The sequence below is a fragment of the Jaculus jaculus genome, chromosome 3, assembly GCF_020740685.1.
Source record: "Jaculus jaculus isolate mJacJac1 chromosome 3, mJacJac1.mat.Y.cur, whole genome shotgun sequence".
NCBI lineage: Eukaryota > Metazoa > Chordata > Mammalia > Rodentia > Dipodidae > Jaculus > Jaculus jaculus.
The window spans coordinates 168,822,993-168,835,901 of NC_059104.1; the positions used below are offsets into that span (position 1 = coordinate 168,822,993).

General features: G+C 43.8%; 1 protein-coding gene across 3 annotated transcripts in view; it reads left to right on the top strand.

Moving 5' to 3' along the window:
• Positions 1-12,909, top strand: part of C2cd3 (C2 domain containing 3 centriole elongation regulator) — a 115,021-nt gene that overhangs the window by 60,162 nt on the left and 41,950 nt on the right. For all 3 annotated transcript variants that reach the window (XM_045145184.1, XM_045145187.1, XM_045145186.1), the window contains exons 21-23: positions 6,177-6,445; positions 7,926-8,015; positions 12,020-12,622. In XM_045145184.1, the coding sequence (XP_045001119.1) occupies positions 6,177-6,445; positions 7,926-8,015; positions 12,020-12,622 (962 nt within the window). The remainder of the gene's footprint in view (positions 1-6,176; positions 6,446-7,925; positions 8,016-12,019; positions 12,623-12,909) is intronic.

Below are 12,909 nucleotides of genomic sequence, written 5' to 3' on the forward strand. Positions count from 1 at the left end.
AGTTGCCATGAGTTTGAGGCCAGCCTGAGACTACAGAATGTCTTCCAGGTAGCCTGGGCTAGAGCAAAACCGTACCTCTAAAAAAAAATGGGGGGCTGAAGAGATAGCTTAGTGGTTCAAATGCTTGCCTACGAAGCCTAAGGACTCATGTTCAATGCTCCAGGTCCCACGTAAGCCAGGCACACATGACGCAAGGGCACATAGTTGCACATGCACAAAAGATGGCACACACATCTTGAGTTCAATTGCAGTGGCTGAAGACCCTGGCATGCCAATTCTTTCTCTTTCTGATACAAAATAATGATTTTGTTGTTGTTGTTAAAATAGGCAAGTAAGGCAGATGGCACAGTAGATAAAGTGATTGCCAAGTAACTGTGAGTTCCTGAGTTTGGACCCTCAGGCACCACATAAAAGCTATAAGTAGGGCCTGAGAGATGGCTTAGCGGTTAGGGCACTTGCCTGTGAGGCTTAAGGACCCATGTTTGACTCTCCAGATCCCACATTAGCCAGATGCACAAAGATGAGGCAAGCGCAAGGTCACCACATGCCCACTGCAGTGTGATTTCAGTGGCTGAGGACCTGAGGCACCACTTCTCTCTCTCTCTCTCCACCTCTATCTGAAAAAAAAGACAAAACCTGTGAGTAGAGGTTGGAGAGGTGGCTCAGTTGATAAAGCGCTTGCCTGCAGTGCCGAGCAACCCTGGCTCGATTCCCCAGGACCCATGTAAAGCCAGATGCACAAAGTGGTTCATGCATCTGGAGTTTGTTTGCAGTGGCTAAAAGCCCTGGTGCACCCATTCTCATTCACTCCCCCCTCTTTCATTTCTCAAAATAAATACAATATAGTTAAAAGGGGGGCTAGAGAGCTAGCTTAGCAGTTAAAGCTTTTGCCTGCAGAGCCTAAGGACCCAAGTTCTTCTTCACAGTATCCACATAAAGACAGATGCACAAGGTGGCGCTTTCGTCTGGTGTGTGTTTGTGGCAGCTAGAGGCCCTGGCATGCCTATTCTGTGTGTCTCTCTCTCTATCTGCCCCCCACCAAATAAACAAAACTAAATAAATAAAAAATTAAAAGAAAAGAACACGTGCAAAGGCACAAAGGTAACAAATGTGTGTTTGGAGTAGCTGTTCCGTGCCAGAATCAGCTGAGATTAAGAATTTCTCAGACGTGACATTGTCAGACGTTTAGTTGGCAGGTAAAGACTTGGAGTTTAATTAATTCAGAACATCTCAGAGAGACTAAACAACACATCAGAAATGTAGCAGCTCCTCTGTCTGAGGACAGTGGGGCGCGTCAGCTTGGATGGCAGGCAGGCTGTCTCAGCATGTGCTCAGGGATGCACGTGTAGGAAAGCAGAGCAAGGGGCTGGGCCCTCCTGACCCTGCGCCCTCGGGTAGGCCGGGGAGTTCTGCAGGATGCGCAACAAGGCAGAGCTTGCTGGAGACAGACGTGCACCAGAAGTTGGACACTGGCTTGGTCCCAGCCCCACCGCCTGCTAGCTGAGCATGATCCTGGCCTGATGTCTTTACCTCTGTGAGCTTCAGTTTCTTCATCTGAAAAGTGGAAACTGAATTTCTGCCTTGATGTTTATAAGGATTGAGATAAAAATTAAATATGAAGCCACTTTACAAATTACCAATGACTGTATAAATATATGAATTTTCAGGATCATATTCACTTGTACAAATAGTTACTTTCAATAGCCAATTGGATATAGTAAAATCAGAAATTAGTTTAGCATTGTCTCATTAAAAAGATGAATTAGCCGGGCGTGGTGGTGCATCCCTTTAATCCCAGCACTCGGGAGGCAGAGGTAGGACGACCGCTGTGAATTTGAGGCCACCCTGAGACTCCATAGTGAATTCCAGGTCAGCCTGGGCTAGAGTGAGACCCTACCTCGAAAAACCAAAAAAAAAAAAAAAAAGATGAATTATAGGGCTGGAGAGATGGCTTAGCAGTTAATCGCTTGCCTGTGAAGCCTAAGGACCCTGGTTTGAGGCTCGATTCCCTAGGACCCACGTTAGCTAGATTCACAAAGGGGGTACATGTGTCTGGAGTTCATTTGCAATGGGTAGCGGCCCTGGTGCACCCATTCTCTGTCTGTCTCTATCTGCCTCTTTCTCTGTCTGTCGTTCTCAAATAAATAAATTTTAAAAATGAACAAAAAAAAATTTTTTAAGATGCATTGTAGCCAGGTGTGGTGATGCATACCTTTAATCCCAGCACTTGGGAGGCAGAGGTAGGAGGATCTCTATGAATTCGAGGCTACCCTGATAATACATAGTTAATTCCAGGTCAGCCTGGACCAGAGAGAGAGAGACCGTACCTCAAAAAAACTAAAAACCGGGCTGGGGGGATGGCTTAGTAGTTAAGGCACTTGACTGCAAAGCCAAAGGACCCAGGTTTGATTCCCCAGGACCCACATAAGCCAGATGCACAATGGGGATGCATGCATCTGGAGTTTGTTTGCAGTGGCTGGAGGCCCTGGAATGCCCATTCTCTCCCTCTCTTCCTCTTTCTGTCAAGTAAATAAATAAAAAGAAAATACTTTTACAAAAAAGATGAATTGTGTCCAGCTGTAGTGGCACATGCCTTTAATCCCAGAACTCAAGAGGCCAAGGTAGGAGGATTGCTGGGAGTGTAAGGCCAACCTGAGACTACATAGTGAATTCCAGGTCAGCCTGGACTAGAGCAAAACCCTACCCCAAAAAAGAAAAAAAAGATGAATTCTGGAGTTGTCCTCACACTGGTATTTTAGTAGCAGGAACTCTGAAGTCAGCGTTCTCTCAAAAAACAGCAGTCCTCTTAACTTGAGAAGTCTTGAAAATATGATTCTTGTCTATGTAACATCGGCATTTCTTTCTCATTCTAACTCACATGGTCTTTATTGAGGCTGAGTAGAAACTTCCTTGAACATAGACAGTAGTTGTTTAAGTTCCATCTGGTAAGAAATTGTAGCTTTTTAGCTACTGTATATCCAGCTATAAACCTGGTGCGTGATATAGAGTAGATGTTCAGCAAATCATGAATTTAGACCAGCGTGAACTCTATCTAGCCTTGCTGTCGTCTCAGTACCATCTGGGCATTCCCTATTAAGATATCCATAGGCAGGTTCTGTGTCTGGTATCATCTAATTGTATCCTTACAATATCCCAAGATACTGTTATCCTTGTTTTATTTATTTATTTAAGAGAGAGAGAAAGAGGCACATAGAGAGAGAGAAAGAATGGGCACACCAAGGCCTCAGCCACTGAAAACAAACTCCAGACACATGTGCCACCTTGTGCATCTGGCTTATGTGGGTCCTGGGAAATTGAACTGGGGTCCTTAGGCTTCATAGGCAAACATCTTAACCACGAAACCATCTCTCCAGCCTATTATCCTTGATTTTATTTTAAGTTTTTAAATGTTTTATTTATTTGAGAGAGAGAGGGGGAGAGAGAATATGGGGGCTCCAGGGCCTGTAGCCACTTCAAACGAACTCCAGATGCATGTGCCACGTTTGCACCTGGCTTACATGGGTCCTAGGGAATTGAAGGAATTGAACCTGGGTCCTTAGGCTTCTCAAGCAAGCACCTTAACCACAAAATCATCTCTACAGCTCTATCCTTGTTTTTGTTTTTGTTTTTTAACAATTTTATTTATTAATTATTTATTTGACAGAGAAAGAAGGGGAGAGAGAGAATGGGCCTTCAGCCACTGCAAATGAACTCCAGATACATGCACCCCCTTGTACATCTGGCTAATATAGATCCTGGGGAATCGAACCTGGGTCCTTTGGCTTTGCAGGCAAACACCTTAACCACTAAGCCATCTCTCCAGCCTCCTAGCTTGAGAAACCAAAAATAAATAAGTTAATTAATTAAAGATTTGTTCAAAAACATGGGGGCTGGAGGGATGGCTTAGTGGTTAAGGCGTTTGCCTGCAAAGCCAAAGGATCTTGGTTCAATTCCCCAGGACCCACATATGCCAGATGCACAAGATGCACATCTGGGGTCGTTTGTAGTGGCTGGAGGCCTTGGCGTGTCCATTGTCTCTCTCCCCCTCCTTCTTTCTCAAATAAAATATATTCTTTAAAAAGAAAAAAAGACAGTGTCTCACTCTCTCTATCCTTGTTTTTTTAAACCATTGCTGACATTCAATTTATTTCCACCTTACTTATCCTAGGCATAAAATATATTTCACAGTATTCCATTGTGTGTGTGCAGATTAATTTTGTGTTGATGATTATTTAGGGTGTCTTTGTTTTGTTTTGTTTTCCTAGGTAAAGACTCACTCTAGCTCAGGCTGACCTGGAATCCACTATGTAGTCTCAGGGTAGCCTCGAACTCTTGGCGATCCTCCTACCTCTGCCTCCCAAGTGCTGGGATTAAAGGCATGCGCCACCAAGCCCAGCCTAGGATGTTTTTTCTTTTTTTTTTTTTTTAATATTTTTTGTTCATTTTTTATTTATTTATTTGAGAGCGACAGAGAGAGAAAAGAGGCAGAAAGAGAGAGAGAATGGGCGCGCCAGGGCCTCCAGCCACTGCAAACGAACTCCAGACACGTGCGCCCCCTTGTGCATCTGTCTATCGTGGAACCTGGGGAACCGAGCCTCAAACCAGGGTCCTTAGGCTTCACAGGCAAGCACTTAACCGCTAAGCCATCTCTCCAGCCCTGTTTTTTCTTTTATTAGAAATTAAATCACAGTAGCATCCAAATCTACACTCATCCTTAGTATTTGTTGTATCCTTGTAGTAACTCAGTTAATCAGGAGGAGACAGACTCGGGAGAGGCTAAACAACTTATCCAGGATCACACAAGTAAATGGTACAGTCAAGATTCCAACCAGAATCTGAATATTCATACAGGTCATGTTCAGTGGGGCTTTTAGAGGAGGGAACCCCTAAATCTACTCTACACATATTTTTAAAAATATAGCCAAAATAGGTGTTCTCTTTACCCAAATATCAATTTTATCACTTTGGGAATTTGGAGTCAGAGGCTTTGTCTCACAGTGTATGTATGTAATATAAAAGACGTGAACATCTTTCTGAGCATCATTGAAAGGTAAGTATATTCTATCCATACATCAAGGAATACATGTACAAACAGGGAGAAAAGGCGTCCTAGCATAAGAACTGCCTGCATTCATAGCTAGCCCGGGCTTTTCCTGTTGGGCACAATTACTTCACAGAACATTGGCACCAGACAGACCTTCTGTGTCACCATGATGAAGTGGGACGAAAACAAGACTCCTTGCCAGGCGTGGTGGTGCACAGATTTAATCCCAGCCCTTGGGAGGCAGAAGGAGGAGAATCGCTGTGAGTTCTAGTCCAGTCAGCTTGGGCTAAAGGGAGACCCTACCTAAAAAAAAAAAAAAAAAAAAGACTCCTCCACATCTTATCTAGGAATAGACCAAAACAAGATCACTCTGCAAACCACAAAAATGCCCAACACCCTCCCCCCTTGTCCCCCATTAGACCTCCCCAAATGAATGACTGTTGTTCTTACAAACACAGCTTTTATTTAGTTTTTTTTTTAATTAATTAATTTATTTATTTATTTGACAGAGGGAGAGAGAGAATGGGCACGCCAGGGACTCCAACCACTGCAAGTGAACTCCAGACTTGTGTGCCCCTTTATGCATCTGGCTAACATGGGTCCTGGGGAATCAAACCAGGGTCCTTTGGCTTTGCAGGCAAACGCCTTAACCAGTAAGCCATCACTCCAGCCCAAGTACAGCTTTTAGTTTTCCTTTCCAGTCAAGACTTAGGAAAACCCATGCAGAGCAAAGCCCTCTTACGAAAACACCCTGTGGTTCCTTACATGTGTGTGGTCTTCCCTTATTTCAATGGACAGTAAGCCCACCTTGTTCACCTGCATCGACTCCCATGATCTCCGGCTGGTGGACGTTAACAGTCCAGTGCCTGAGTGTCGCTCCTGATAGGTAGATGAATATTCTACATCACCTCCGCTCCCTCTCATCATGCCCATGCAAGCACGCTTTCATACCTGCATTGCATTTGCTAATTGCAAAGAAAGTACACTGTGACACTGTCTAGATAGAAAAGTGTTGTTGACTCGGATCATAGTAGTCTCATAAAAGTAGTCGAGATATTTCCTAGAAAACAAGGCTGATTTCCTGTATGTACATCATGCTGCCTTCCTCTCATTCCTCCCCTTTTTCCTACAGGGCTCTGGCTGAACAGGAACCTGCGCTGCAGTTTAGTGCCACAGTTGGAGTCAACGCTTCTGTCACAACTCATCTTTCATTCCTGCCCAAGGGAGAACAGCGCCGAACCCGCCCTGTAGCCTGTTCCTTCTGCCCTGAGTTCTCCCATCACATTGAGTTCCCATGTAACTTGGTGACTCAGCACTGTAGTGGAGAGGCCTGCTTCCTGGCAGAGCTGTTGGAGTTTGCAGAAATTATTTTTGCTATCTATCATGAAAATACCAAGTCAGGTGAGTGTCCAATGACTCATCACACTCATAATTTAACAAGACTATGTTTTGGATGGTAAGGCTCTTCCTTGGAGATACATGCTGAAGTATTAAGAACTAAGGGGTCATAATCTCTGAAGCTGGCTTCTGAAGATCATAGCAAAATAAAGCATCTAAGGTGTATGAAAGAGAGAGTGCAGGGATAGTGTAGCGAGAGTGTTGTGTTCAGATGCTAGTGGTTGAATCGAGGTTAGAGACAGGTTAGATGTTAATGAATGAGTCTAGGTGAAGGACATATACCAGGTCATTATAATTTCCTTCTGACTTTTCTATACACCTGCAATTTTCTCAGAAGAAATTGTTTGATTAAAAAATTTGAGGGCTGGAGAGATGGCTTATTGATTAAGCGCTTGCCTGTGAAGCCTAAGGACCCCGGTTCGAGGCTCAGTTCCCCAGGTCCCACGTTAGCCAGATGCACAAGGGGGTGCACGCGTCTGGAGTTCGTTTGCGGTGCCTGGAAGCCCTGGCGCGCCCATTCTCTCTCTCTCCCTCTATCTGTCTTTCTCTCGGTGTCTGTTGCTCTCAAATAAATTAAAAATAAAATTAAATTAAATTAAATTTAAAAAAAAAATTTGAAGTGCCGGGCATGGTGGCACACACCTTTAATCCCAGCACTTGAGAAGCAGAGGTAGGAGGATCGCCTTGAGTTTGAGGCCATCCTTTGACTACACAATGAATTCCAGGCCAACCTAGGCTAGAGTAAAACCCTACCTCAAAAAAACAAACAAAAAAAAAATTGTGAAGAGCCAGGTCTGATGGTGCACACTTTTTTTTTTTTAATTTTTTATTTATTTATTTGAGAGTGACAGACACAGAGAGAAAGACAGATAGAGGGAGAGAGAGAATGGCGTGCCAGGGCTTCCAGCCTCTGCAAACGAACTCCAGACGCGTGCGCCCCCTTGTGCATCTGGCTAACGTGGGACCTGGGGAACCGAGCCTTGAACCGGGGTCCTTAGGCTTCACAGACAAGCGCTTAACCGCTAAGCCATCTCTCCAGCCCTAGTGCACACTTTTAATCCCAGCACTGAGGAGGAGAAATAGGATCGCTGTGAGTTTGAGGCCTGCCTGGAACTGCAGAGGGAGACCTTACCTCGGGGAAAAAAATTTTTTTTTTGAAGAGCACTCAGACTTTTCACTAGGATGTGCTCAAGAAAATCTCTAATGTGCTGGGCACGGTGGCGCACGCCTTTAATCCCAGCACTCAGGAGGCAGAGGTAAGAGGATTACCTTGAGTTCAAGGCCACCCTGAGACTCCATAGTGAATTCCAGGTCAGCCTGGACTAGAGTGAGACCCTACCTCTAAAAAATAAACAACAAAAAAAATCTCTATTGCATCTTTCAGCACTGTGGTTCATGTGTACAGGTGAAGTGTTTGAATGTACTGTAAACACAAGTCCCAGAACACCAGATAATTTTTTTTTTTTTTTGCTTCATTTGCCAGTCAATACTATAGCCAGTATCCAGTCATGCAAAGATTACCTGCTTGGAGTAGTAAAGGTTCCAACAAAAGAGCTGCTGCTCAAGAGATCTGGTAAGGATCCTGTATTAGCACGTTCTGTCCCACCCTTGCTCACCCACTGACCTTGAAGGGACATTCCTGTCTGGCTTCCTTGCAAACTATACAGAAGGAAGCAGACCCCTTAACACATACTCTGAACTCTCCCAGATAACTAACAGGCTTTCTCAAAAGCATTTGTAAGCCAGGCATTGTGGCCTTTAGACCCAGTCATGAATTTAAGGCCAGCCTGAGACTACAGAGTGAATTCCTGGGCTACAGTGAGACCCTACCTCAAAAAACAAACAAACAAACAAAAGCATTTGCAGTCATTCCAAGGAGCTCGATCTCTTCCTACTCTAGGAAAAATGGTGATGGTAATGAATGGCCCTACTTCACTGGATAGCATTCTGTAAAACATGGTCTCAGCTCTTGTTTGTGCCTCATAATAATCTTTCCAAAGATAGAGTGAGTCTCACTTAATAGATGAGAAAACAGGCTCAGAAAGAATCACCAAAACCATATAGTTAGTTAGTGGCAAAACTTGAAATCTGATCCACATTCACCTCTTATTTTTCATTCTGTTATCCTCACTGAAAATGGTATACAGGTATGAGATAAAAGACCAAAAGAATAGACACAATCTTGGACTGGAGAGATGGCTTAATGGTAAAGGCACTTGGTTGCCTGCAAAGCCAAAGGACCCAGGTTCAATTCCCCAGGACCCGTGTAAGCCAGATGCAGAGGTGGCCCATGCATCTGGAGTTTGTTTGCAGCAGCTGAAGGCCCAGTGCACCCATTCTTCCCCCCCCCCCACTCTCACTCTCAAAAAAATTTTATAAAGAGGGCTGGAAGAATGGCTTAGCAGTTAAGGTGTTTGCCTGCAAAGCCAAAGGACCCAGGTTCGATTCCCCAGGACCCACGTTAGCTAGATGCACAAGGGGGTGCACACATCGGGAGTTCATTTGCAGTGGCTGGAGGCCCTGGCATGCACATATTCATATTCTCTCTCTCTCTCTCAAATAAATAGATAAATAAATTCTGGGGGAAAAAAAAGAATAGAGGATTGTGAATTTGAGGCCAACCTGGGTTATATAGGAAAACCCTATCTTTTTTTTTTTTTTTTTTTTTTTTGAGAGAGAGAGAGCGAGAGAGAATGGGCCCGCCAGGGCCTTCAGCTGCTGCAAACGAATGAAGCGATGCACCCCCTGTGCACATGTGCAGCACTGAGTGCTTGCATCACTGCCTCGCTTATGTGGAACCCGGAGATTCTAACATGAGTCAGGCTTCACAGGCAGGCACCTTAACTGCTAAGCCATCAGTCTCTCCAGTCCCTTATCTTTTTTGAGGTGGAGGAGTTGTTTGTTTTATTGGTTTGTTGTTGTTGTTGTTGTTGTTTGGGGTTTTTTTTCTCAATTTTTTTTTAATTTTATGTCCTTTAATAAAATTTTATTCTTTTCTTTTTTCCCCTTTGAGTCACATACTTTCCTTAAGCATTTCCAAAAATAAATTACAGTTTTTGTTGTAGGGGACAATACAAAGTTTTTCTATTTTTATCCAGATAATTTACTACAAGAAAAAAGCAATTGCCTTAAGAAATACATTTGTTGTGTTCCTGTAGGTACATCACATTCCATTATGGCTCTGGCCATTAGCCCCGAGTCATGTTGAACAAATCTAATTCCCCACACCAGCCTTCTGTGACTTCATTCTTTTTTGTTTATTTTTTTCTCAATTTTTATTAACATTTTCCATAATTATAAAAAATGTCCCATGGTAATACCCTCCCTCCCACCCCCACTTTCCCCTTTGAAATTCCATTCTCCATCATATCCCCTCCCCATCTCAACCATTCTACTTACATATATACAATACCAACCTATTAAGTCCCCTCCTCCCTTCCTTTCTCATCCCTTTATGTCTCCTTTTTAACTTACTGGCCTCTGCTACTGAGTTTTTTCCTTCTCACGCAGAAGCCCAATCATCTGTAGCTAGGATCCACATACGAGGGAGAACATGTGGCGCTTGGCTTTCTGGGCCTGGGCTACCTCACTTAGTATAATCCATCCATTTTTCTGCAAATTTCATAACTTCATTTTTCTTTACCAGTGAGTAGAACTCCATTATATAAATGTGCCATTGTTTGTTTTTTTGAGATAGGATTTCACTCTAGCCCAGGATGACCTGGAATTCACTCTGTATTCTCAGGGTTGCATTGAACTCATGGCAATCCTTCTACCTCTGCCTCCTGAGTGCTGGGATTAAAGGCGTGGGCCACCACACCTGGCCATTATCTTTTCTTTTTTAACATTTTATTTATATATTTGAGAGAAAGAAATAGAGTGGGGGGGGATGGGCATGCCAGGACCTCCAGCTACTGCAAATAACTCCAGACACATGCACTAACTTGTGTGGCAACACCCTATCTTTAAAAAAAAAAAAAAAGCAAATTGGATTTGGGACGTAGCACAGTTGGTAGCACAGTTGGTTCCACGCACGAATCCCCCAGCCTGAGCCCCAGCACACATATGGTGAATGTGGTGGTACATGCCCACAGTCACAGCACTCAGGAGGCGGAGGCAGGAGGACTTTAAGGACATCCTCAGCTACTCGAGATCCAGTCTCCAAACCTCTTTCTTAAGTGTGAGTTCAGTTATATGTTGTCTTTGGCCACTTGGTCACTGCAGTGCATGATTGGATAATTGGCAGCAGATACCTACAGAACCTGTGCTATTTATTACCTTTTATAGAATAAATTAGCCAATCACTGGCTACCATGAAATATGCACTAATTCTAAAATTTTAAATTCAGAAATAAGTAGATCCTTAAGGGTTTCAGATAAAATACATGAACCTAGAATAAATGGATTGTGGACTTTGGAGCCCAGTAAAGCTGGTTTCAGACCCTACCTCTACCTCTGTGCAGCAGTAATAACATGACCAGATCTGTCTCCATTGTCTCATCTATAAAATGTAATTGTTACCCCATTTAATCCTTAGGACTTTAAAGGATTATTATTATTTTTTGGTTTTTTTGTTTTTCGTTTTTTTGAGGTAGGGTTTCTCTCTGGTCCAGGCTGACCTGGAATTTACTATGGAGTCTCAGGGTGGCCTCGAACTCTCAGCGATCCTCCTACTTCTGCCTCCCGAGTGCTGGGATTAAAAGTGTGCACCACCACGTCCAGCTAGGACTTTACAGGATTATGAGGGGAAGTAAATAAAGTAACATATAAAGCACTAGCAGAATTCTGGAATGGACTAGATACTCGGTGATTAACTTTTCATTTTCTTATCTGGGAGCCGATTGCCTGGGTTTGATGTGTGTTCACTGAGTGGCAGTTCCTCGCTGGAACACCTGAAGCTACACACCAAATCTCTCGACTGTTTGTCCATTGCCTTTCCATTGTATTCACAGTACTGTAAGAACATTTTGTTTTGTTTTGTTTTTTTTATTTTGGAAATAGAGAGAGAGAATTGGCATGCCAGGGCCTCAGCCACTGCAATCAAACTCCATACGCTTGTACCACCTAGTGAGCATGTATAATCTTGCACTTGCCTCGCCTTTGTGTGTCTGGCTTACATGGGATCTGGAGAGTCAAACATATGTCCTTCTCAGGCAAGCACCTTAACTGCTGAGCCATCTCTGCAGCCCACATAACACTTCTACTCAGAAGCTCTTCCTGGACTACTGTCTCATTAAGCAACTATAACTTCAACAAATAAAATCAGCATGAATTTTCCCATGTGTGAGGTACAGAGATCTAAACTGAGAGAGATTAATGGCTTACCCAGAATGAACTACTGGTTTAAGCTAAGCCAAGGAAAGATCTCAGGTCTTCCAATTCCTAGCATTTGCCTTTCCATCTAACCACATTGCTTGCCTCTCAGTGGTCACATGAAAGACAAACTCCAGCTCAGAGTGGGTGTGTGCTTTCTGCTCAGCCTTGGGCAAGGATGGTATGGAATCTGGGACAGAGAAGGTTGATTTTCTTTTTCCACTTGTAAGACAATAATTGAAAGTCTTTCCTTTCTGCCATAAGGGATCACGGGATGGTATCCTGTCATTTTACCAGAAGACGAGAGCCTGCCCCAGGACTTGGAGTTTATGCAGAAGATTGTAGGTGGCCTGGAGCTTTCAATCTCCTTCACCCATCCTGGAGATAGAGAACGGGTATTAGAAGCTGCTGAGCTGTTGGGCTGGAGCTTCGAAAATAGACTGAAGGATCTCGACAAGCTAGAAGAAGAAGTGCCAGCCACTGTCACCATCTCTACCCCAAGACTGTGGCTTCCTGTTCACTGTGTGCTGCTTGCCGGCCACAGGCAGATCCACAGGAGTACATACTGCTACCTTCGCTATAAGCTGTACAGTCATGAAGCCGTCTGGACCCCTCTGAGGAAGCCCAAGGAATCTACAAACAAAAACCAGGTCCTGGTTACTTTCAAGGCATCCAAAAGAGCAGAAGTCACTAGGAACCAGTCACTGCTTTGGTACTTCAGAGAGGAAAGGCTAGAAATCCAAGTGTGGCGAGCTTATGGCAATGATAGTGTGGAGAGGCCACACCAAACCGACAGCTGGATTGGCTCAGCCTATGTGGATCTTGCCAGACTTGGAGAAAAGTCAGCAAGGACACTAACTGTCAGTGGTGAGTGGGAATCTGGGCTCAGCTCTTGCTTTGAGTAGCTGCTCTGAAGAAATTCACCAGATTCGGGCATGTAATGTAGGACCTAAAATATTGTAAGCACTCACTTAGTAAGTGAAATGAGTAAATTCAAGGGACTGCCTTTAGCCACATGTATAAGAACCTGTATGATCATCTAGAATGGCAGTTTTTCATTTCACTGAAAAAAAAAAAAAAGCTGCTTGCTAAGAGTATGGGATAGTCATCTTCTCTGGTCAGCACATCTTAGGATCTTAAAAGAAATCTGTGTG